We start from the raw sequence: 26631 nt of genomic DNA, 5'->3' as shown, positions 1-26631 counted from the left end.
AATGATATGCAAGTGCTATAACAAGTCTCAGTTAGCTTAACGCAGTACACGTAGCAAGGGTTTTTAAATAATATAATAACTAAAAAGAAAACAGATAGAATAGAAAAAGATTAGAGAAGCAAGTGTTAGTTTTTTTTTTAAAGAAAACAAGCAGCAAATGTCAGCTGCTCGGATTGAGTTAATAATATAATATAATATAATATAATATAATATAATATAATATAATATAAAAGGTATACTATTAAGTGTAAACTAGAATAAGATGCAGAGAATAATCTGTCAGGTTTATGTATTTTATTTTATTTTATTTTTATTTTATATTTATTTTCTTCATGTAGTTAATTTTTATTCTCTTAATTATATATATATATATATTTTTTTTCTCTTAAAGTGGTCATATGATGTTGTTAAAAAGAACACTATTTTGTGTATTTGGTGTAATACAATGTGTTTATGCGGTTTAAGGTTAAAAAAAAAATTATTTTCCACATACTGTACAATCGGTCTGAAAAGCGAGGTGTGCTCTGATTGGCCAGCTATCCAGTGCGTTGTGATTGGCCGAATACCTCAGGCGTGTGACGGAAATGTTACGTCCCTTACTATATTGTGATGCCCTGTCTGGCTGGAGCGACTATTCAAAAACATTATAAACTAGGCATTTCTTGCATCCAGTGGGGACATAATCACGGATTATAATGACTTATACTGTCTTTTTACGCGTTGCGCTGCATAAACATAAAACCATGTCTGCATTTGTGATCGGTGAAACGGCAAACACCAAGTGCTACTCTACACTGCTCAAAACTCGCGTTTGAATCGTCAGTGGCAAATTCTTTAAATATGAAAACATACTTACAGTTTGTGAGTCTGAACAGCCGGCATAGTAGGTTCAGGAAACAGTCCTCCGTTAAATGCGTTGCACACACATACACGAATATTTGGTTCTGGAACAGTGTTGTAAATACAACTTAAACACTGATTTCTAGTTGTGTTACGCCTTCTTTCAAAGGAAAACTTGAAATCGCATCATATGACCCCTTTAATAAAATATAATATAATATAATATAATATAGAAAAAAAATGGATAATAATTGTTTTTTTATTATTATAGATATAATATAATTAAAACTCACGCATGAGGAATTCACGAATTTGTTTGATGAGGTCCCTCAGGTCGTTGTTAGAATGATCCACCTTATTTTTGATATCACTAGCTTTTTCCAAAGCTGCCTGGGCTTTATCCTTAGCTTCCTGAGCCTTGGTCTTAGCATCTGCCACCTTAATAAGACCGTCAAGACAACATAAGATTCAGAGAGAAGACTGAACACTTTCTGGAGAATGAGAAGTCATAAAAGGAATTGACTGCTCTGATCATGCTAGGCATTGGTCACAATAATTAAAGTGTCTCTACCTGCTTAAAAAGCTCCTCCACTACTCCCATAGCTTTATCCAGCTCTTTTTCTGCATGCTTGGATTTGTCCAGGGCATTGTTGGCCACTGCAACGGCTCCATTGCAATTCAGACCACCACAGTGGCGCTTGCCTTCATCATCACGACAACCAGCACCGCCACAAGGACTATCCACACATGGAGCACCCCCCGGTGCTCCACATACCTACAAAAACAATAAAACAAGAGCTTTAAAGTTAAATATTATATTATATTATATTAAACAATATAAAATAATACATATTAAACAATTTCTAATATTTTTATATTATAAAAAACAATGATTTTATATTTTAAATATATACCTTAAATAATACTTTTAAATTGGTTACAAATTCTTGTAACTGTTATATTTTTATATTTGTTGAGACATTATCCAGCTTACCTTTTCATTGATTTTCTTTATGTCCAAATTCTGAGCTTTAGCATTTAAGTCTGTGAGTGTACGTTTGTTGGCAGCATTTTTGCGGTTAAAATCATCTCTCTTTTGGGCAATCAGTCTCTCTGTTTTCTTGCGGGTGTCTGCCGATTGGCTCACTGTGCTGGGAATGTCAGTGGTAGATCTGTTGGCACGGTGCTCTGCATCACGTGACTTGTTGTACGAGGCCCGGATGCTGTCATATGCACCTGAGGAAAAATACCACATTAAATAGCATGTTTTCCTAGTTTGATCAGTCAATGGATTGTTCTCTGGGAGATAATAATAAATAAATGCCACTTGTTTTGATATTTTGCATATAATGGGGGCAGTGTAAGTGCATTTTAGTTACAGTAATACAGAATCAGTGACTAACCCAAGAAGTTGGAGTTCTTGAGGATGTCAAGCTGACGGTTAAGCTGATCTGAGTTCAGTTTGAGTTCTTTTGCTTCTCTCTCCAGGGTACTTAATGCATTACTGGCTTCATAGTTGCTGTCCTGCACAGCGGTCAGGTCTCCCTCCAGCTGGTTCAGTGTGTCCGTGGTCTCACCAATCTGAGCTCTGACAGACAGAAAGACAGCTGACCAAACTCATCTCCAACAAGGGTGTAAACAGTGAGAACAAAAATGTGAGAAAAATGGTCAAATCTGAAATTATACTTAAATTATATTTATGTGAAAGTTTAGGTAAGTAGGTAGGTAAGTAGGTAAATTCTATAAAAGTTATTCTCATTTATAAGTATTTAACAAAAAAGTGCAAAAATTAATTACTTAAATGTTTAAAATAAAAAACAATTCTTGTTTTTTATGAAAATTACATTTTTGAATTAATTAAATAATCTAATTCGCAATGACATTTTAATATAATGTAATCTAATTATAGTAATTATAGTAATTTTGTTACAAAACTGTATTAAAGGTTTATTTTGACTATCTTGGTAATAACAGTATGAAAAGCATTTTTTTGTGTGCAAATTTTCTATTTATTTCAATAGGGCCCACATATAATTCTAAATATACATTCTCAATTCTCAACATAAATTCCCAATAATAATAATAGATTATAGTAATTAAGTACTCAAGTAATGTTCTCCCTAACCTCTAACACTCTCAACTAGAGACTTTCAAGCAATATACAAAAATGTAGGGTCTGAACCTCCTTCTAACCAAACTGTACCTGAGATCCTCGATCATGCCCATCAGAGTGGTCACAGCCTCAGCAGTGGCATTGCGGGCGTTAACAATGTCCCGTGCCTGTGCCAGCATGTCCTCCAACTCCTTAAATCTTCTCTCAAAGGCTCGAGTCAAGCCGGTGGTCTGAAGCTCCTTGGCTCGATCTGTGAGAGCTTTGGTTCTGGTTGCCAGATCCTGAACGATGCGGTCCCAGTCCCCAAAGCACTGGTGGCAAGGTTTGCAATCAGGGAAGGTGCCAGAGAAACCACGGGCACACTGATCACAGCGGACGCCAGAAACTCCCTGCTGGCACACGCAGTGACCAGTCACACGGTTGCACTGAGATGACTCGATGCCCCGGGGGTCGCAGTCACATCCTGTGGGGAGAGAAGTAACCAAAATAATTGGATTTTGGGAATTATGATTAATTGTGAATCAAAAAATGATGAACAGTGTTACATTAACATTACAGATGATATGGACTGCTCTGAAAGTATCATGGTACCTCGACACAGTACTCTTGGGTCACCCCAGTGGTTCTCCTGGCAGTCTTTACAGGTCTTCCCTCCAAACCCAACACGGCACTGGCACTGACCTGTGAACTATATGAATTTGGGTTCAAAAAGAGGATAGCAATATTTAAGACTATTGATGGGGTGTTGAAACTAGGGAAGCAAGATTTATGATAACCATATTGGTTATCAGAGATTTTTAAAAAATGTTTGATATCGCTCAATAATGGATATTTAATTGTTCATACTCATTTCTTCTATTGTTACATTCAGATAATTTTTTCCATCATCTCATACTCACTTAAAATTTAATAACACCGTTAAATGTAATCTTTAGTGAAGTTCAAAATGACACATTATAATGTTGTGTCTAAATTCACTTGTAGCATTTAATTTATTTAAACAAAACAGCATAGAATTTTAAAATAATCCATTTATCATTTATCAGCCATAACATAAAAATGATAATTGCTCTATATTGGCCAGAAATTTAATATTAGATAAGCCAAGCTTTTTTTAGATTTCAGCTCCTATTCCCTAAGTCTACTTACTGTATCACCTATCTGTCTTTGTGTAAAATCTAAAATACTGTATTATAAATAAATAAATAAATAAACACTACCATTTAAAAGTTTGTAGTCTGCAAGTTGTTTATATTTTTGGAAGACGTCTCTTATGCTCATCAAGGACACATTTATTTGATAAAAAATACAGTAAAAACAGTAATATTGTGAAATATTATTACAATTTAAAATAATTGTTTTCTATTTTAATATATTTTAAAATGTAATTAATTTCTGTGATGGGAAAGCTGAATTTTCAGCACCATTACTCCGGTCTTCAGTGTCACACGATTTCAGAAATCATTTATTATTATTTATGTTAAAGACAGTTGTGCTGCTTAGTATTTTTGTAGAAGCCTTTTTTTAGGACATTTTCTTTGATGAAGAGAAAGTTCAAAAGAACAGCATTTATTTAAAATAAAAGCCTTTTATAACATTATAAATGTTTTCACTAATGTCACTTTTAATCAGTTTAAACCGTACTGAATTTTTAATTTCTTTAAAAAAATCGTATTGACCTCAAACTTTTGAATGGTAGTTTATATGTATATATTGAATGTGAGCTGTATTTGTGAGCCAACAGTACCTCGTTACAGGCAGATGTGTAGGCATTGTTGGGGTCACAGCCACAGGGCTCACAGCCTCGTCCACTCGCCAGGTTCCAGTAATTGGGAGCACAGTGATCACAGGTTTGTCCAATAACGTGAGGCAGACACTGACACTGTCCTGTGGCACGCTGGCACACGCAGTCATCTCGAGATAGACACTGACTGCGCTCCGTGCCAAAGAAGTTGCATGTGCACTCTGGGTGGGTGAAAGTGTTGATATGTTTATTATATTAATAGTGCACTATAATGTAGAAAAGTAATGTAAGACCCAGGTAAACTCACTCCGGCAGTTGCGGCGAGAAGCATCTCCATAGTATCCGCTCTTGCACACGCCACAGTCCGGTCCTTCAGTGTTGTACAGGCACTTGAGACACTGGCCAGTACGCTTGTCACATGCCTCAGGATCTGATAGGTCAATGTTGTTACTGCAACGACAAGGTTGGCACCGTCCACTGGGCTTAGAGGGGTCGCCGTAATAACCCGGAGCACATTCGTCACATCGTGGACCTGGTTGAGGGAGAAAGTAGGCGTTTAGTTGCATAAAGATAGAATTTGACGACATATCGTTTAAAAAATATGTTTTACTAACTAAACAGAGCAAATGACTTTATAAAGCATATGTGAAATCAAAAATTTAAAGAAAAATGACTTTAATACATTTGATGGACATTTTTAATGCTGAACTGCATTTAATAATATTTTCTTCAAGAGAATAGCATTAAAACGGTCACAGCTGGAAAATCCACAGTCTTCTTGAAATAAAGCACTTCCAGTTTCATGATTATTTTTCCATAACCTGCACAATTTATTTAATAGGGTTACTGAGTAAAACTTTAACTACATAATTAATATAAGCAATATTAGGTTCACATATGTAATAGAAAAGGTGTTAAACCAAATTGGATCAAAATCATTATTGGCGGCTTGGTGTTAAAGTAACTGCAATATGGGACATTGTTCTTTAAATAGTAGAAAAATATTCAGTTATGACATTAAATTAATAAATTTATTTATTAATGGAATTATTATTTAAAGGATGCAAGTGCACACATACAAACTCTTCATGTAAAGCTCTACTAAGAATACAGTCTAACAATAAAAATAACATAATTCACAAATTATGAAAAATGATTATGAAAATTTCACATTTTAATCTTAATGCCAAATCATAATACACTCAACAGTCTGAGTACTAGTATAATCTCCTAAAGAGTGATGAGGTACAAAGCATCAGAGTGAAAATTACTGTTTTATATTAAAGGGGTCATATGATGTGATTTCAATTTTTCCGCGTTTCAGAAAGGCGGGGCATAGAGGAGAAACAATAATGTACAGTATGTGGAAAATAATGTGTTTTTGAACCTTAAACCGCATAAACACATTTCATTACACCAAATACACAAAATAATGTTCTTTTTAGCAACATCAAAGACCCCTTTAATAGATCTGACACAATTTTGAAGCTCAGTTATCTTACTTTAGCTGTCATTTTAATTTTGTCTAAACAGGAAGCTCTGATTCACTCTCTTCATATATCTCTGATTCACTCTCTGATTCACTCTCTTCATGATTCATATCTCTTTGCAGCCAAGTGCTATATAGAGACAGACGCCTGCTTCTCTGGCTCAAATGCTGGCAAAGGAACAGAGAAGCACTCGCTTCTAGTGATAGAATAGAATAGAATAGAATTTAAATCAGATAGGTATTTAGCTCAAAAACAAAGAGGATCTCTATTAGAGAGAGAACTAAATAGCATTTGAATATCAATTTAAAAACATCAAATTACATTAAATACCATAAAATTTGAAAAATTTGAAAACTAGAACTAATAAAGAATAATAAATATTATTTTGTAAAATTATTGTAATAAATAGTATAATATAGTATGCTATTGCTTAAAGGGATAGTTCATCCAAAAATGAAAATTCTGCCATTAAAGGTGCAATAGGTGATTGTCTTCAGAAACATTTTTTGTTATGCTTGTTGAAAGTCTCTTCACATCCCCATAGCAATCATTAAGTTAAGTGGTCTAAATGTATTTATCTGTATTTATATATTCTGTGGAAGGCGTAGGACCAAGAAATGCTCATCCAATCAAAACGCTCGGTCCGAGCGTTTTAATTGACTTTCCTACCTGCCTGTCAACGTATGTATCTGCATGCCTCTGCGCACCCGGTTCGCGCAGACAGGATACATCATCAGCGCATTCACGCACGCTGGGCAGATAGAGCGGGAATGGCAGACAAACATCAACAACCCGATCTTCCTTCCTGGTATTGTAGTACTTTTAAAGTTAAAGTTTTTAGCCCAGCGGTTCCCACTTCCAGTCCTCACGATTCAGATAACCAGCTCGTTAGAAGAGAGATACGTGCATGAACGGTGTTCCGATCCATATGATCCCTACACAGTATTCATTGCTCCCTCCTCCCTGAGCGGGGGAAATCCGTTGAAGTTTACTTCACTTAGGAACATGGACTGGAATTGGGAACCGCTGATGTAGCCTATTGTAGTAATGTTGTCTCTGGTATTCTGGTCTGTGAGCGTAAATGCGTTCAGGGGGCATGGCTTTGGACGGCGATTGCAGGGAGGGTGGGACGTTCGCTTTCAGTGCTATCAGGCTAAAGTTAGCATTTTCCAAGATCTCCTACTGCACCTTTAATTACTCACCCTCATATCGTTCCAAACCCATAAGACCTTTGTTCATATCGGAACACAAATTAAGATATTTTTGATGAAATCCAAGAGCTTTCTGGCCCTGCATAGACAGCAACGCAACTATCACGTTCACAGCCCAGAAAGGGTTTAGGGGCCCATATTAGGGATTTCCTGCACATAGACTTCTTGTTTCTTTGGGTTTAAATCTAGATTTATTCACACTGGCCGTTGCTACATCTACATGAACACACTTGCCTGGAAAAAGTGCAAATGTTTTATTTTTGTATTTTACACCCATGTCCTTACTACCTTTCTGGGCCTTGAACATGTCAGTTGCGTTGCTGTCTATGCAGGGTCAGAACTCTCTCAGATTTCATCAAAAATATCTTAATTTGTGTTCTGAAGATGAACGAAGGTCTTATGGGTTTGGACTGACATGAGGGTGAGTAATTAATTACAACATTTTTATTTTTGGGTGAACTATCCCTTTAAGACTCTGCATTTAAATAAACTGGACTTCCCAATGCTTAATATGAGAGAGAGAACACATTTTAAGTTATCGTTTAATTATTACTATTTAATTTCACTCAGCTGGAAAGCTAAGCACAAGAAAAGCTTAGTTTTAAAAAACAACTACTAGCTACATTTAGTTAGTTACTCTCCAACACTGCTCAGTCACATATGACTGCACTTGGTGCAGTTTCACAGGGTTCTGCAAATGTACATGCAAGGAGTAAAGTGCATGAGCCATGCGCTAGGGAGGGACGGGACGGGACAGGACGGGTGATGGAGGTCGGGCAGCAGAGGTGGGGTGGGTCTCCATGGTTACTCACGCTTGAGGACTGCCCCTGCAGAGCGCTTTACAATCCCTGTGTCCAGTTGAGGAGGGGACAGGAGATAACACACATGATCACTGTACTGGCTTATCAGAGTGACAGTGGCCTTTATCTCTGATTATGGCATTTTCTGCATCCTATACAGATGCAGATGGACTCAGGGTGTTAAATGGCACTATAAAGCCCAATTCAAGCACTTATTAATTTGGGATGTCTACATTCTCCCGTTGCATGTATGCAAAAAATGCAACTGCACATGACCCAGACCTCATCTTAACTTAATTTGATTCCATCCATCTTTGGAAGGAAAGAAAATTCTGTGGTTAAAAATACCTGTGTAACCCTGGTTGCAGTTGCAGACCACCTGTTGGTTGCGGTTGTCTTGGTAACAAGAGGCGGCATAGTGGCGTCCGCTGTTGGGGCCCTCAGGACAGGGGCAGGACCGACAAAGACTCCCTAAACCAAGAGCCGGGTTTCCATAGTAACCATTAGCACACCTGTGACAAGAGGTATTTATTACATTAGCTCAGGCAGAGGACCATTCAAGAAAAATCAACCCTTTTCACTGTTTGCCGGTAAACTTTAAAAGATTCTCAAATATCTTTAAGTGTCCTCTAATGATAATAATTATCAGTTTAACTATACAGCTTAAAATGTCAAGAATGTCTGTCTTTTTGCCCCTTGTACCTGTCACATTTATCCCCGGCTGTATTGCTTCTGCAGTTGATACAGGCTCCAGTCCTTTGGTGGCACTCATCAGCATGTCCATTACATTCACATGGCCTGCAGTTTGGGAAGCCCCAGTGTCCAGCCTGACAACCATCACAGCGCTGACCAAATGCACCGGCCCGACATGGACACTGTCCTGAGTACTGGTCACAGAATCGGCTCTGCGAGCCCTCCAAACTACATTTACAAACTATAAATTTTATAGTTTTTTAATGACAGACAGACAGACAGACAGACAGACAGAAAGAAAGAAAGAAAGAAAGAAAGAACAGAAACAAATGAAGGATAGAAAAGCAAGAAACAAAAAAACAAACAGAAATACAACAAAAAACACGCAAAGAATAAAAAAGGAAAAAGAAAAACAAATAAAAACTAGGAAACAAATCAACAAATAGAAACAAACAAAAAACAAACAATAAAGCAACATCAACAGTAAAAACAAAAAAGAAAGAAACAAGCAAAAACAAATTAAATTAAACAAAACAAAATAGAAAAAAATTGAAAATAAAAAATAATGAACAAAAAGAAAACAACAAACAAACAAATAAACAAATAAAAAACAAACAATAAAGCAACAGCAACAGTAAAAACAAAAGAAATCAAACAAACAACAAAAGAAACAAACAAAAATGAAAAACAAAAAATTAAATAAAACAAAATATAAAAATAAATAATATATATATTTTTTAAAACAAGCAGCATAAACAAAAGAAAAACAAACAACAAAGAAAGAAAGAAACCAGAAAAAAAAACACAGTAAAAGAAAGCAAAACAAACACAAACGGAAAAGAAAAAAGAAGGATATTAAAAAAACTAATAAATATAACAGAACAAAAAACAAATGAAAAGAAACGAAAAGGGGAAAAAATACAAAGAAGAACACACAAAGAGGAATTTTATCAAAATGTTACTAATGTACCACAGCAGGGAAAAGATTTGTCTTACATTTGCATCCGGAAGGGCCAAAGCCATAAGCTCCTGTTGCACATTTTTCACAGCGCTGGCCTGATATGTTGGGCCTGCAGCGGCACTGACCCCCACGGACATCACACTCAGAGCTGAGCGAACCTTGAGGATCGCATTCACAAGCTGTGGGATCAATGTTCTTGTCTTAATAACAACATGAACAAGTGAACACAAACCCCAATATTCCAATCACAGACCCTACATTCTCTGCTGACACTCACGCAGCGCGCCGTCGTTAATGAGGGCAGACATGCTGGTGATGAGTTTAGCACAAACTTCACTCATCTGTGGACGGGACACACTCTTGGCAGTCTCGTGGCAGCGGTAACGCTCGTAGCTCTGCTTTCGTGCGACGGAGGCAGGGTCTCCCGCGGTAAACATCTCTATAGAAGAGTAACGAGGGAGAAGGGCAATCTGGGGAGGTGAAGAGATGAAAGAACAAGTCAAAATTAGACAGAACATGAAGACTTCATAAGAGCTGAATAAAATCACAGATTGATGCTTACAGAGTCAACAAGTACAAAGGCATTAGTCGAGGTAATGATGCTGTTCCTGTCAGCATAACGGATGAACTCCACACGCAGTTTGTAACTCACTCTTTTCTCCAAACACACAGGCTGAGGAAGAACCACAAACCTGTAGCAGTGCATCAGAAGACAGGAAGACAGAAAGCAATAAATAAATAAATGAATGATTAAAGAAACAAAAAAGCAACAAACTGCAACAAAAACAAAAAACAACAAACAAAAAGCAACAATAAAAACAAGAGAAAAACAAACAAAAACAAAGAAACAAATAAAACAAAAACATTGAAACCAAACAATAAATAAACCAAACAGCAACAATAAAAACAAAAGAAAAAAATCAAACAAACGAAAAAGTACATGATTAAATCTGTGTTATAAGCAACACTGAGAAGATTTTGGGATACAAAAGCGAAAAAATAAACATTAATTGGATTGGGGATAGTCCACCAAAAAATAAAGTGCATCAATTTCTCACCCTCATGACGTTACAAACTTGTATGACTTTATTTATTGTTTGGAACAAAAAATTTAAAATAAAATAAAATAAAAGTAAAAATAAATAGATAGACAGACAGACAGACGGACAGACGGACAGATAGATAGATAGATAGATAGATAGATAGATGGACTGACCCTTAAAACATTTACATGTGTTTCACAGACCTGGCACCAGATGGGAGCGATACAGTTAGCAGATCATCTGCAGGGATGGTATTTCCACATGGACTGCTGGTAGGTATGGGGCCAGGTCTAATCACCATTACACGGACCTCCTCCCAGTCCCGTGGCATCTTTAAAAGCACATAAACGCACATGAGTACACCCATAACACACTACTCTGAGTAGCCTATGAAGCCATTGAGAAGACATGTAATCTACCTGAAGCTCATAGCGAAGGAGGATGTCATATTCCATAGAATATGGAATATTGTTAATGGCAAACTCCAACGTACCACCTTCAGGAACCCGTGCAAACCCAGTGCCTGTCCACGAGACGGGACGGCCCGGCTGGTACTCTCTCTCCTCAAATGCAGAGCCCTATAAAATATACACAAATATAATCTTTAATCAAATCTCAAAATGAATATACATTTTTGACCAAATGTTGTACACACAATGTTGTATAAATTCACTTGCACTTTTAGTTTTTAGTGTTTTACGTTTAATTTATTTAGACAAAATAGTGGAGAATTCTTATTTATTTAACATTTTTATAGTATTTTTATATTTCTTTTTATTTTAATATTTAATAATATTAAATAATTATTGTATTGGCCCCAATAAATATTTGATCATAATATCTTTGGACGACATCTGTGTTTCTTTCCTTTTGACACTTGGCATGCACCTTTGATATTTTGAAACATCTTTGAAATATTTGTTCTGTTGCTTGATGAAGAAAGTTAACTGGTTAAATGGTTATCTATGGAAGCCCACTTCTGCCACTGAATAAAAAATAAAAAAGGTAATTGCGACTTTTTATCTCACAATTCTCACATATTTTTCTCAGAACTGTAAGATATAAACTCGCAGTTCTAACTTTTTTTTCTCAGAATTGCGTGATATAAACTCGCTTTTGTGAGTTATAAAGTCAGTATTGCATGATATAAACTCAAAATTGCAAGATTTAAACTCATAATTCTGAGAAATAAAGTTGCAATTCTGCGAGATAAAAAAAGTTAGAATTGTAAGTTTGTATTACGCAATTTTGAGAAAAAAAAGTCTGAATTGTGAGATAAAAACTCGCAATTATCTTTTTTTATTTTCAGTGGCAGAAACGGGCGTCCATAGTTATCAGACAGAACACATGGGGCTAAAAACAAAGCAAATATCTTCCTGTTTGTCCCATTTCTGCACTTACTTGACCCAGTTTGGCATTTTCAGCCTCGTATATGTAGTGGTCAAGGGCCATGAAGAAATAACTAGACTCCACTTGGTTACACTGGCGACCAATCATGTGACTCCGACAGTGACACTGGCCTGTTTCCATTGAGCATCTTCAGACGCAAAGCACATTATTTTTATTACAATTAAGTTTCATATTATTAATACAAAAACTGCCAACAGCCTGAATCCCCATAAACCAAAAAATACTGACTGGTTGTTTGTAGCTCCACCCACATCACAGTCACATCCTCTGCAGCCATTGGCATCATGACTCAAGGCCCAGTGCTCAGGCTGTAGAAAATGCACATAAAACACAAACCAGTGTTATACATACTAATAAAAATGACACATAAGCCACAATATGACATTTAATATTCAGATTATTAACTACAAAATAGCCAAGTCAAAACCCTGGTAATTCCATGATACTTTGAAACCATGCAGTGCTAATCAATAACCATAAGCAAATACCATGACAAAAATAGTAAAGAATTACCATGGCACATATCCATAAAGTGAAGTGACATCACTCTACTACTAGAGGTATTTATTGCTTGTCTAATTTCAGGATGCAGCTCTTTCTTTCATTCCATTTTAAGCTGTGTGAAAACCTACACCATCCTCCATAAACCCTTGGGCTAAATGCAGACATACGGCTCTACTGTAGAGCAATCACTCTTAGTTCATGTTACCACAGTAGAGGGGATACAAGGTACCAGAAAGCATGCAATGCCAACTGATGACTGATAATTAAATGTTCTCAGAGAGGAGTATGGGGAATAATAAGCTACAAAAAAGGCAAACTTTTTTTGCTTTACTTACCAGACATTGGTTGCAGCTGTGTCCAGTGACAAGGCGTTTGCAGAAGCAGTCTCCGCTAACAGGGTCACATTGAGAACTACCGGACACTGTACCCCTGGGGTCACATTTACATGCTAAAGTAGACCAGTGAAAGAAAGAGAGAATGATCGAGTATCAAGAGTAAAACATACCAGAAAATGTTCTTTAAAAAGACTGAGGTCTAAAAGTGCAGAGCTATTTAACTCCTTGCTAACTTGGACTAAAAAAACTGTGCTCTGAAATGTCAAAGTGTCTGTTCAAAAATCTGGGGTCAGTAAGATTTTTTAAAGAATATAATACTTTAATTCAGTAAGGATGCATTAAATTGATCAAAAGTGACAGTAAAGACATTTGAAGATAAAAGCTTTCTATTTCTAATATATTCTGATCTTTTTAAGTTTCAGTTCAACAAAGCATCCTGGAGAAAAATTTATTTTTGATCTTGATGAGCATAAAAACACTTCTAAAACATTACAGAAATCTTACAGACACCAAACTTTTGAATGGTTAGTTATAACTATGCTATTGTATCTTTTATTGTTCATTATAAATTTCCTCTATGTTTATATTTAATTACCTTAATTTGTTCAGATACCTTCAGCAGTCATTTAACGCTCACCTAAAGTTAATCTTTAAAAACACTAAAAATTGAATGATACTACGTAATGTAACTTTCAGCAAATCTCAAAATGAATATCCCATTCTTCATACTGTACATTCTAATGTTATGATGCCAAAATTCACTTATCATTTAGGTGACTGATTTTTTGTGCTTTATTTTTAATATATTTAGACAAAACGGTATCACCGTTAGCATCGTCTATCGCGGCAAGCCTACTGATAACCCATAAATAAAAAAAAATAAGTAAAGTAAAAAAGTTAAAAAATATATATTTTTGGGGCTATTTATGGGTTATTCATTTCTCCAGTGAGGAGAGTGAGTCGAGCTGACTGACAAGAAGAGTGGGGTGAGACCACTGATCTGTAATAGATATATAGATCAGTGGGTGAGACAGACAAGACGATCGCAGATGATTTAGTTTTGAAACGAAATGCAAAAGCACCTGTTTGGCAGTATTTTGGATTTTGAAAAGCCTGTTGACATTTGCCGTTTATCTAAGGTGATTTTGGACGTTTTTTTAAACATTCGTTTCTTATTTAATTGGTTCCACAGTGTTTGCTGATTTTTACTTTATTTAAACTTTGTGTAATTTATTTATTTTATTTGACATCAAGGTGCATCCCGTGCATCCAAGCTTTCTTTCTACGTTTCTTATTTATTTGGTTATATATTATACGTTTACTTATTTCCAGTTTTGTATAGGCTACCTATTTAAACTTTATGTAAGTTATTTGTTATTTTATATTAGGCATAGCCTGCCCTATAGCATGGTGTATTTTTATTCGTTTTGTTAATAAAAGTTCTATGTTTTATATATAGGCTAAAGTGAGTTTGACATTGTATTTTGTTGTTGCATTCAAGATGCCGAATTGCCGCTAATTCGTAAAATTAAAATTAAAATGCGCATGGTGCTTTTAAGCTATTTAAAAGCGAAGGAAAGCGAGGAAAAGAGGGAAAATTCAAACAAACTAAAAACAAACAATTGCTTTACCCCGAATTGCAGCTATTTGAAAATGAAAGTAAAATGTGCTCGACGCTTTTGCAAGCTATTTAAAAGCGAAGGAAAGCGAGGAAAAGAGGAAACACCCCTGCCCCCTAATACCGGTATTATCGGTGTTGTCACACATCGATTAACCGGTGGGAAAATTCCATTACCGTCACAACCCTAGGTATCAGTGATAACATGTAAATAATTGGTATCAGCTTGCACTTACGTTTGCAGCCACGAGGATCACTAGCACTGAGCCCAAAGAAACCAGGCTTGCATTTATCACAGCGTGCTCCTTCAACGTTGTCTTTACAGCGGCACTGCCCAGTGATCATGCCCAGAGAGGGCTCATCATGCCCATCACAAATGCCACTGTTCAGAGAACCATCTGGGTCACAGTCGCAGGCTAGCAGAGAGAACAGATATAAGCAGTCATATACAGTATAATGCTTAAATGTATATGTTTAGTATCTAGCTCCTTACCCACGCAGACTCCAGGGTCTCTGATGTCTCGAGTTGGATCCTGATAATAAAAAGGTTTACAGGTCTCACAGTTGCGGCCCATGGTGTTGTGGAGACAGTTGTCACACACACCTCCACTGACGTTCCCCGTAGCCAGATACACTGCCATGTCAAAATGACACTTGTTGGAGTGACCGTTACAGTTGCATTCTGGGAAAAAGAGGAAAGTGTTAACCGTGACATAAGAGGTGTATGTCTCTATGCACTTTATGAGCTATACGATTATGGTCATTCATAATTACTTTTGCAGGCATTAGTGTTACGGCCCTCAGCTGGTCTCCAGGGCAGGTCATTATAGAAGTCATCACACTGTTCACAGTTCAGTCCTTTGGTGTTGTGTTTGCACACACACCTCCCATGTACCTAGAGATGGTCCATATTAAAATTACATACTGCTTTGTCTAAATAGACTAAATATAAATATATAAATAAAGCACTGCTAGTGGTGAATTTATGCATTACTACATTTTAATGTACACTATGAAAAATGGATATTTATTTGGAGATTTGCTAAAGATTACATTTAACAGTGTTAAATTATTAGTGTTTAAAAAAATTAACTTTAAGTGGTTGTTAAATGACAGCAAAGGTAATCTAAATGTAAAAATAGGGAAAATTAGCATGTTCAAATGAATATCTAATATTCAACAAAACCATTAGATCTAAAAAAAATCTCCAGTATTGTCTGATATCTGATTTGGTAGCAATATATAATGCATACCCATAAGTTGCTACAGTTCAGTAACTCACCATGCCCTCAATGTCATCCCTGATGCCGTCAATAGGAGCACATTCGGAGGCGTGGCCATAGCAGAAGCAGTTGCCCCTGACAACCAGCTCGTATATGGCATAGTAGTATTTCTCTTTGATCTCGGTCCGTGAGTCCAGCAGGTTATCACCCAGAGTGTGCAGCTTGGTGAGGTTCAGACGGAGATTAGTGATTTTCAGCTGGTCTGCAATATGAAGACATTGGGGTTAGTGGAGGACAGGGGACCATAAACCAAAGAGAAGGACACTAATGCCATTTTTGATGTGAGAATGGATGGAAAACAGCATAAAAGCTATAGAGATTAGCAGGCGTGCACTAGCTTTCAAAGGTTTGGTCTTTTGCATTATTATTATTTTATTTTTTTATTTAAGAAAAAATTCATTTTCTTTCATTTAGCATGGATGCATTAAATTGATCAAAAGTGACAGTAAAGACATTTATAATGTTTAGACATTTCTATTTAAAAAATGCTGTAGTTTAATATATTTCTATTTATCAAAGAATCCTAAAATAAAATCATGTTTTCACCCTAGTGAAAAATAAATATACTAAAATGTATTTGAAATACATTTATTTCATGCTTAGTATACCACAAATACATTTAAATGTTTATGTACTTAATAAAAGTACGGTGCAGTTGTACTTTTAGTATATTAAACTGGTATACTTGAAGTCTGCTAAATTGGAACAACTAATTTTGTACTTAATGCACTTTAATTGTGTGGAAGTAGTTCTGAAGTCCAACTTAAGATACAATGAAGTATATTTGATTGTGTTAAAGTAGTGTTAAAGTATACTATTGCAAGTATACTTCAGATTCACTTTAAATATCTTGCATTGAAAGACTGATATTATTCAAAGATCATACAATCCTCATCAATAGTGACATTTTAGGCTTGATATTAAGAAATGTGCATTGTGTGTAAGTAAAACTCCAAACTCCAAAGTTTCATTATAATTTTTATATCAGTAAGTCTCAAGCGATATGTCAGTAAATATGTTAATAGATTTGAACTATACTTATTATGAAATAAATGTATTTGAAAAAAATAACTTTTTTACTAGGGTAACGTTGATCATAATAATGTTTCCCTAGTAAAAAAGTTTTGCCATCACAGGAATAAATTAAATTTTAAAACATATTCAAATAGAAAACAGTTATTTTAAATTGTCATAATATTACTGTTTTACTATATTTCTATCAATAAATAAATGCAGCCTTGGTGAGCATAAGAGACTTTTAAAAACCTTAAAAAAACTTTCAGATGAATTATATTTACTGGCTGTAGTGTATTTACTGTCTACATATAAAACTGTAATAAAAGACATTCTTAAAACATCTTGTAGCCTTGAACAGGCCTGGCCCTGTTTAACAGAGGTATACAATTAACCACAGATTTTTGTTACAGCAAAAGTGCTTATATTTCCAGAATATGATGCCTAAATGACAATGGTTGTTGGGAAAAATCAGGATCACACCAAACCATCATCAACCACAGTCATGACCACCCAATTATGAGAACATCCTCCTACCCTTGTAAAAAAATTCCCTAAACCCTGTTAACCCATGACCTCTGACCCCTTCTCCCCTGAGTCAATGGCCTGCTCCTCAGTGGGAGGTTGCAGTCAGCTGAGCGTGGAGGCCTTTAGCAGAAGTGTGGCAGATAGACTCCTGTTACGCTTCACAGACACTCAATGAAGTGGGACTTGTGTGATTTATAAGATAAACAGTTGGAGGTAAATTAAAGAAGTCGTGTGTGTGTGTGTGTGTGTTTGAGGGGCTTATATCCCAACGTCAGAGATCAGTGAATGCAGCTCCTGTGCACAAGCTGTTTGTTCCAGTCATGCTCTAGATGTTCAGTATAACAGAAAGTGAGAGTCACACAGAGAGTGTGAGATCAATTTATACACACTCACACGGTGCATGACTGAGAACTCACAGCTGTATGGGAATATTACACTGACCAGCTGAACCAGGAAGTTCATCATCAGCTTACTCTGCTACACACACTGTGAGGGAGGGTACTTGGCTTCGACACACTTACACTGGGCCAAAGAGGTCACCCAATATTGTTTGACCATCCAACAAAACCTTATTCAATCTGTAATATTTTGTTTGTACTTTAGTGCACATTTATAGCTTGTTTATTTTCCATTCTTCTGCAAATCTCTGTTTTTATTTTCACTTTATAGCATGTTTAAATTTTTTATTTTAGTCAAAAAACTAAATGTTAACTTTATTAATAGTTTTTAGTGCTGTCAAACGATTAATCGTGATTAATCGCATCCAAAATAAGTTTTTGTTTACATAATATATGTATGTGTACTCTGTATATTTATTATGCATATATAAATACACACACATACAGTATATATTTTGAAAATATTTACACGTATTTATATGTATACATTTTATATTCATATAATTCATATTATATCTAAATATATTTAATATATAAACATAACATATTTTTCTTAAATATATACATACATGTGTGTGTATTTATATATATATAATAAATACACACAGTACACACATATTATGTAAACAAAAACATTTATTTTGGATGCACTAATAGTTTTATCATTTTTTCTGCAAATTCAACGTACATATGAGTATGCAACTCTTATGCACACACATACGAGTAAAAATGTGCAAAGGAAATCTGAAAGAGGGAAAACTGAGAGATAAATTTGGAAGAAGAGACAAAAGAAAAGTCTAGAGAGTATATGATATGTAGGCACCTGTTTATGGCTCTTTGTTGGGTTATCAGAGCACATCTTGTTCATTATGTACTGAATGTCTCATCCGAAATGTTAATTAATTTATATTTAAGTTACTTCTCGGCTAACAAGTCCATCTGCTCCTTTACATTTTCTTTGTCGATAAGTTATGCAAAAGTTAAAACATATATAAATGGATGAAATATTCAAAGACAAAAAGACAATTAAGATCCAGCTGTTGCCTAAATAAGCTCGTAATAACCATAGCTACTGCATTTTAACAGCAGAGATATTTTTATTTAAAAAATTGCTTTTAAATGACATATATTAATGTATCTGAAATAACACCTGCAACACATGCTATTTGTCATATAGGAAGGAATCAGACTAAAAAAGATTTGGTTGTTACCAAGTGAAGACCTGTTCATGAGACATACAGCACTTGCCTACTATAAGAAAAAAAACAGGTTGTTCATTATGTTCTAAGGAAATACTTTAGGTTAGCCAGTTAACGTACAGGAACAACGACCTGAGGGGGGAAAATCAGCTTCTATTTCCATTTTACATGCCTTTATTTTAGATTCCTCCATCTGACGTACTAAAGAGGCAGGATGGACAGCAGCAAACAGGAAACTGAATTTAAATACATGTGAATAGATCTTTGCCAATGATGGAAAAGAGTGCAAAAACCTGTATCTTATTCAGTCGGAGGTTAGGTTTGTTAAGCTTCACTTACTCTGAATGTTGGGGCTGTAAGGGTCTTCGATCTGGATTGCAGGGTCAAGAACACGATAAATTACCTGAGCGGAATGAAAGCGAAGGTCAACAAACAAATTAACTGACAAATTAACAAAGTCTTCTAACTGAATATCTCTCACCTCTCCTTCTGTGGACGGCTCGATGTCAGAATATTATAAATAATTTTTTTGTCCAAACATTAGTGTTGCTGTAAGATTTTGCTATGTTGGTTCAATATTTTCACAACAAATGACTTCAAACATGTGATTATTATTTTACTTCTGAAAGCATTCTGTAATACCAAAAAAGTAAACATCTCAGACAGAGCTTTTATAAAAGCCTATGAACTCTTATTTAAACGTATCTTTGCTAGCAGATTGCTGGTGTTATTACACTCTCATTGTAACCCAGAGTACAGAAACACAATAACAACACAGCGACTGCAGTGAACGAGATCATATATTTTCCTTCCTGAACCACTTTATCTGGGAATTTAATAAGGCTCAGAATAACAATGCACAACAATATGCACATTCAAACACAGTGTCCTACAGTGACTGAGCAGAGCTAGAAATAGATGGGATGGTTTAACAATCTACCTTTGTTCTGTTCAGGTTTTACTTTGACAGTTCATTATTCATCTGGAGGGACAGACGGTCTGTATTCTGCAGAGCTGGCACCATATAGCACACAGTACACACATATTATGTAAACAAAAACATTTATTTTGGATGCACTAATAGTTTTATCATTTTTTCTGCAAATTCAACGTACATATGAGTATGCAACTCTTATGCACACACATACGAGTAAAAATGTGCAAAGGAAATCTGAAAGAGGGAAAACTGAGAGATAAATTTGGAAGAAGAGACAAAAGAAAAGTCTAGAGAGTATATGATATGTAGGCACCTGTTTATGGCTCTTTGTTGGGTTATCAGAGCACATCTTGTTCATTATGTACTGAATGTCTCATCCGAAATGTTAATTAATTTATATTTAAGTTACTTCTCGGCTAACAAGTCCATCTGCTCCTTTACATTTTCTTTGTCGATAAGTTATGCAAAAGTTAAAACATATATAAATGGATGAAATATTCAAAGACAAAAAGACAATTAAGATCCAGCTGTTGCCTAAATAAGCTCGTAATAACCATAGCTACTGCATTTTAACAGCAGAGATATTTTTATTTAAAAAATTGCTTTTAAATGACATATATTAATGTATCTGAAATAACACCTGCAACACATGCTATTTGTCATATAGGAAGGAATCAGACTAAAAAAGATTTGGTTGTTACCAAGTGAAGACCTGTTCATGAGACATACAGCACTTGCCTACTATAAGAAAAAAAACAGGTTGTTCATTATGTTCTAAGGAAATACTTTAGGTTAGCCAGTTAACGTACAGGAACAACGACCTGAGGGGGGAAAATCAGCTTCTATTTCCATTTTACATGCCTTTATTTTAGATTCCTCCATCTGACGTACTAAAGAGGCAGGATGGACAGCAGCAAACAGGAAACTGAATTTAAATACATGTGAATAGATCTTTGCCAATGATGGAAAAGAGTGCAAAAACCTGTATCTTATTCAGTCGGAGGTTAGGTTTGTTAAGCTTCACTTACTCTGAATGTTGGGGCTGTAAGGGTCTTCGATCTGGATTGCAGGGTCAAGAACACGATAAATTACCTGAGCGGAATGAAAGCGAAGGTCAACAAACAAATTAACTGACAAATTAACAAAGTCTTCTAACTGAATATCTCTCACCTCTCCTTCTGTGGACGGCTCGATGTCAGAATATCTGGACTCGCAGATGACATCATCAACTTTACGAAGAGGACCATGGGAAATTCCTGGGAAGGTGGACTCACAGTCGAAGGCGAAGTAACGGTACACCTGCCAGGTTCGGCCAAAATCTGCAGATCGCTCAATCAACATGGCCTCTGGACGGAAAGTCTGTGTACAGTATGAGGTCAGTTTTGGAGTGTTTCAAGGGTGATTTCTTAAATGACAAAAACTTTCTTACCTTAAAAGTCATGATGAGATGAGTAAAGTGAAACTCTGCCTCCAGATCCAGCTGAAGGTAGACGTCAGACTTTCCTGAGGAGAGACAGTTCCACATTAATAATTTCATTTCTGCTCTCTTTATTACTTTATTTTATTATTTATTTTGTTAATTATGTGGCTTTTGATGAAAATATACCATCATAAAACTTTTTTCACACATGTATTTATTAGTTTATTTAGTTTGTCTACTATGCAGTGGACATACATGCACCACTGACCATTTTTGTCGTTTTATTTCATTGTATTTTATTTCTATTAAATTATTAAATTGTAAACTTTCTAATGGTCATTGAATTGTTAGTATTTTATGTTTCCTATATACATTTAAATAATATTTTCATACTTTTTGCATAACAAATTTGCAGCTTGATTGGAAATGATACACAATAAACATACCTTGATTAACCTGATGTCAATGTAACCTCAGTCCACTGCAGCGGCCCTTTGTCTGACTGCTGGATGTAACCTGCGTTTCATAATCAACAGCTAAACAGGAAGGAAAGGGATGCGGAGGAAAAGAGAGACAGGTTGTACCAGAGCTGAAGAGAATGAGGGGGAGAGGCCAGCAGAGGTGAAGTGGAGCACAAAAGGAAATTGACTGAATGGCTTGCTGTTTTTTCAATACATGTTTCAGTGTTTGGCTGGAGGAGGAAGTTGTTAATCCTCAATCCAGAGCACATGCCAAAGAGCCATGAAAAAGACTACTCTCATGTAGAGCACCTGTTTTTTTCCTATAGAACACGTGACACAGACACCATAAAGAAATATTGACATAAGGCAGTTTCTACAAACAGGGGACATAATAGTGAGTGAAATAATAATAGGGGTACATTATAGGCCCTGAAGTAATTTAATTTAATCTGAATTAATTTAATTTAATCATTGCTTTTTATTTCTTTATTATTAGCTTTTTTTTCTATTCATCAGGGCAACTATTTAGACATATCTAAACACAGTTAAACCCTGATTTTTGTCATCATTATGAACATTGTGAAATAATTATCAATACATCACCTGAAAAAATAAATCATAAAAAAGCCAATAACAGTGTTGAAAATAAGACCAAGTTAAGCTGTCACTAAGTAGGGGAAACTAGTTTGGGACCAAATGTTGGTTTCTAGTTTCTGATAAAAAATTAACATTTCCCTTAAATTAAAGAAAATATGCATTTGATTGTATTCTCTAATTATTTTTTAAAGCCTTAAAAAGTACACCAAATTGGACCAAAATGTACCATATCCAGTGTCCATTCAATATCGATATAGGGGTCATGACAGGGGTCTACTTGTGAGACACACTCTACAAGTGTTGAACAACTGATCTACTGTTCATTATACGACATTGTTACAGAAAAGTTACTGAAGCCATAGCGACCGTGAGCAAAAATAGTGACCATTTCCTGTGAACTCCCATAATGAATTCCCTAACTAAGGAGACACACAGCTGACACACAGGGGTTTCACTCTCTTTAACTATAAAAGGAACTCTATTAAGATGTAAAGAGGTATTGTTTTGGATAAAATGACAAATAAGATCTAAATATAATTTCAGCTCATCAGCCATAAGTGCATCAAGCTTATTTGTAACTGTAGCTTGCCAAGCTACAAGCTAATGTTAAGTGTAGACTATAAGCTACTTACAAAAAGAATCCATAAAAACAGGGCACAATGTACTTATTATGAAGGAAAATTTTGTATTGATTTTTACAGGCGTTATACCTGTATTTTAACGTAAAATGCTAACATAAAGGTCTATAAAATTAATGGATAATGTCTTGGCAGAAAATTACCAGTACATTTCCAGTTATTTTTTATTTTATTTTATTTTAATTAATGTATTTATTTATTTTGTACAGTAGGGGGCAATACTGAGAGTTAAATAGCTATATTGAGTGCACAATACAATGTGACATAAAAAAAACAACCATTTTGCATTTAACTCATTATACTGCTACTTGTTGGAAAAAGTAAATTGTTACTGGAAATTGTGCTACTGAAGATAACTGATAACTAGATCAGATAACTACAGATAACTATCATGCTATGGAAAATGCAGTTAAGTTAGCAGAGTCACTATTTTTTCTCTTCCATGTTCTGCTCTATTAGAGTTTTGTTTCCCTCTTTCATCCTCTCTATGGGGATGCCAGCAGCAGGCCGTGTCTGTAATTATCTCTAATACTGCAGGGTTTAGGGAGTGTGTGTCAGGGTGAGCCTGGACATTTGAGCCAAGTCAACTAACAACCTTCCTCTATTTCTGCACTCTTGTACATACTTACTTCCATTCTGAATATCAATCTTCATCCTAGTACAACAAAAAGTAGGCCTGTCAATTTAAGTTGTTAATTTAGTACGATCAATTATTTGTATTCAATGAATAAGTGATCTGAAAGGATTTGATCAAAAATACAGTAAAAGTTCAAACTGTTTTCTACTTTAATATATTTCAAAACATAATTTATAAAACATAATTTTCAGCATCATTACTCCAGTCTTTAGTTTCACATGATCCTTCAGAAATTATTCTGCTTAATATGCTGATTTGGTGATCAAGAAACATTTCTTATTATTATCTATGTTGAAAAAGTTGTGCTGCTTAATATTTCTGCAGAAAAAATTATATATTTTATTTCGGGATTCTTTTATAAAAAGAACGTTTAAAACACCATTTTTTACATAATAAATGTCTTTACATCATATTTGATCAACTTTTATTTAAAAAAACAAAACTAAATCTTACTGACCCCAAACTTTTGCACATGTGCCGTGCACATTAAAACATTATTTATAAATATTTATTTTCAGTTCAGGGAACTGTTTTAGACTAATTTACCCCAGCACTGGGCTTCATTCTGAGTGCATGCATCTCTCTCCCTCAGCCTCTGTGGTATTAATAGACATCAACCTTCTAATAATACATGTGAAGCATTTCCAGTCCTTGCCAAGCAGCTGGGTTTGGAGGGCTCAGAGAAGCAATCAAATTTCCTGGCAACATATTACTCTACTTTTGACAAATGCAACCAAATGGATGTGTGGATTTCCATCAAAACATGACTGAAGCTGCAGATTAGCACATATGGTTTTCTGCATGCATTAATTAATAGTTGGCTGAGGTTGAGCTGCGGTGGATATGTACATCCAACTCTGACCTATATCTGTGTCTTATAAAGTGTAAAAAGCCTAAAAAACTATAGCTGATTATGGAAGTTCTTGCTCTCTCACCATTCTCAGACTGCCACCAGGACTTCTTACGGTGTGGTTTGAAGGTGGTGATGACATTCTCAATGCGGTGACTCATGGGGTTGGAATAAGGATCATAAGGTCGCCGTGAATCACAGTGGAAACACTTCTTCTCTTCCTAAATAAGGTCAAGGGTCAAAAATGAAAAGGATCAGCTCTTCACAAAAATAGTGTGTGTATAAATGTGTCTCACTGTCTGTGAGAACTGCTGTTGGCTTTACCTGCAGATGGCTGACAATGCAGTAGGGTTCTCTCCTCCGCAGGCCGCAGGTGGATGAAGCTTTCAAGTTCATCTCTCGACCCACCAAGAGGTCACCGGTTGCAGGGTAACAGCTTCCATGGGCACAACCGTGGGCAAGATCAGGCTCCTGTGCGCTGGCCACTGACAGGACTTTCAAGGAAACAGAAAGAAACAAAATAGACATGATGAGCAGAACATGATTGCATTTTTAATGCTGTTCAAACCTTCAGTCTTTAGTGTACAAGAAAAAATTTAACATGTAATTTTTGTTCTCTTGCCAGTTTGGCCAACCAGAACTCAAGCAATTTTCCATTAATGCTCAGCAAAAGCCAAGTTTCCACAAAAAGTCCCTTTAGGCTGTGGGGGTGAGAAGCAGCATCGCTGTTTTAGTATGATGGGAAATTAAATTATTTAGCAATGTCAAATTAAGCAAAATCATGAATATTGTGGTTTTCTTAGTGTTCTAATAATTTTAGCCACTACTGTGTGTGTGTGTGTGTGTGTGTGTGTGTGTGTGTGTGTGTGTGCATATATATTAATGCTGTCAATCTATTAAAAAAAATTAACTAATTAATCGCACATTTTTTCTGAAATTAATCGTGATTAATCCCACCTAACATTAACGTTTTTAAATATACTTTTATATTGCAATAATTTTACATTCATTCTTAAAAATTAATGTACAAACAACATAAAGACAGTATATTTTTAACATTTGCTTAATGGCATCTTTTTTATGACTGAAGGTGTCACGCCCCTGGGCTGATCTGTCTGTTCTTCCCTTTTTCGACTGCGGTCAAGCCAGCCGCCAAGTCGAAAATCACGGTCAATCTACCCGCCACTTTATTTCGAGGGACGCGCATAAACTGCATATTAACATATTACATTTTAATTGATTGTATCAACTGCAAATCAATTTAAATATCTGCTGAAGAAATGTTTAGGTTATTGTGGAATATTGCATTATTTAACTGTATGGCACTTTGGAAATCTTCAGTGTCATTCTGGCTATAAAAACCATATACTCTTGATTTCTGTAAAGCGACATGAAAAAGACACTCTTATTAAAAAATAAATCCTATTAATTAAATTACTATTTATTATTAAATGCAAGCCAATTTAGACCAACAAGTCAAGCCGACTGAATACTGCCTGTGCACATAATGCCGAGTTCTCACTGCACGATTTTCAAACTCGTCGGATCGCCGTTGTTTTCACACTGCGTGACTATACTGCGGTCAAGCCAGCCGCCAAGTCGAAAAGCACGGTCAATCTAGCCGCCACGTTATTTCGAGGGTCGCGCATAAACTGCATATTACGGTAAAACCGTCAGAGAACTGATCTGAATGCAGTGCTCCTCTTCCAGCGAACGCGATTTTTTCCCAACACACAATCCGTAACTGTCTGATGTTGAATACCAAAATAAAAGCCCTCCATTACTCGTATTACAAAATAAGAGCAAAAATATACGCTTGCTGCATCTCCACATTCAAAAAGTTATAAAAATAAAAGTTCTAGATTGCACAGACCAGTTCTACCTCAGATTGAGAGTACACCTTAACA

At 35.6% G+C, this 26631-nt stretch overlaps 1 protein-coding gene across 1 annotated transcript in view; it reads right to left on the bottom strand.

Annotated features, from left to right (window-relative positions):
* LOC107672036 (laminin subunit beta-2-like) overlaps nucleotides 1-26631 on the bottom strand; it is a 51840-nt gene that overhangs the window by 5876 nt on the left and 19333 nt on the right. Inside the window, exons 3-29 of the mRNA XM_016465113.1 lie at nucleotides 25049-25218; nucleotides 24810-24945; nucleotides 21551-21624; nucleotides 21292-21480; nucleotides 21150-21213; nucleotides 16045-16247; nucleotides 15537-15657; nucleotides 15256-15444; nucleotides 14999-15178; nucleotides 13145-13257; nucleotides 12534-12613; nucleotides 12297-12432; nucleotides 11315-11473; nucleotides 11099-11226; nucleotides 10415-10544; nucleotides 10130-10322; nucleotides 9888-10031; nucleotides 8901-9132; nucleotides 8547-8710; nucleotides 5005-5229; nucleotides 4701-4918; nucleotides 3545-3641; nucleotides 3044-3416; nucleotides 2244-2428; nucleotides 1835-2076; nucleotides 1412-1615; nucleotides 1134-1278 (exon numbers count right to left, since the gene is read on the bottom strand). Coding sequence (XP_016320599.1) covers nucleotides 1134-1278; nucleotides 1412-1615; nucleotides 1835-2076; nucleotides 2244-2428; nucleotides 3044-3416; nucleotides 3545-3641; nucleotides 4701-4918; nucleotides 5005-5229; nucleotides 8547-8710; nucleotides 8901-9132; nucleotides 9888-10031; nucleotides 10130-10322; nucleotides 10415-10544; nucleotides 11099-11226; nucleotides 11315-11473; nucleotides 12297-12432; nucleotides 12534-12613; nucleotides 13145-13257; nucleotides 14999-15178; nucleotides 15256-15444; nucleotides 15537-15657; nucleotides 16045-16247; nucleotides 21150-21213; nucleotides 21292-21480; nucleotides 21551-21624; nucleotides 24810-24945; nucleotides 25049-25218 — 4494 coding nt within the window. The remainder of the gene's footprint in view (nucleotides 1-1133; nucleotides 1279-1411; nucleotides 1616-1834; nucleotides 2077-2243; nucleotides 2429-3043; nucleotides 3417-3544; nucleotides 3642-4700; nucleotides 4919-5004; nucleotides 5230-8546; nucleotides 8711-8900; nucleotides 9133-9887; nucleotides 10032-10129; nucleotides 10323-10414; nucleotides 10545-11098; nucleotides 11227-11314; nucleotides 11474-12296; nucleotides 12433-12533; nucleotides 12614-13144; nucleotides 13258-14998; nucleotides 15179-15255; nucleotides 15445-15536; nucleotides 15658-16044; nucleotides 16248-21149; nucleotides 21214-21291; nucleotides 21481-21550; nucleotides 21625-24809; nucleotides 24946-25048; nucleotides 25219-26631) is intronic.

Source organism: Sinocyclocheilus anshuiensis, unplaced genomic scaffold, assembly GCF_001515605.1.
Source record: "Sinocyclocheilus anshuiensis isolate Anshui unplaced genomic scaffold, SAMN03320099.WGS_v1.1 scaffold1053, whole genome shotgun sequence".
NCBI lineage: Eukaryota > Metazoa > Chordata > Actinopteri > Cypriniformes > Cyprinidae > Sinocyclocheilus > Sinocyclocheilus anshuiensis.
This window is presented reverse-complemented; position numbering and strand designations above follow the sequence as displayed.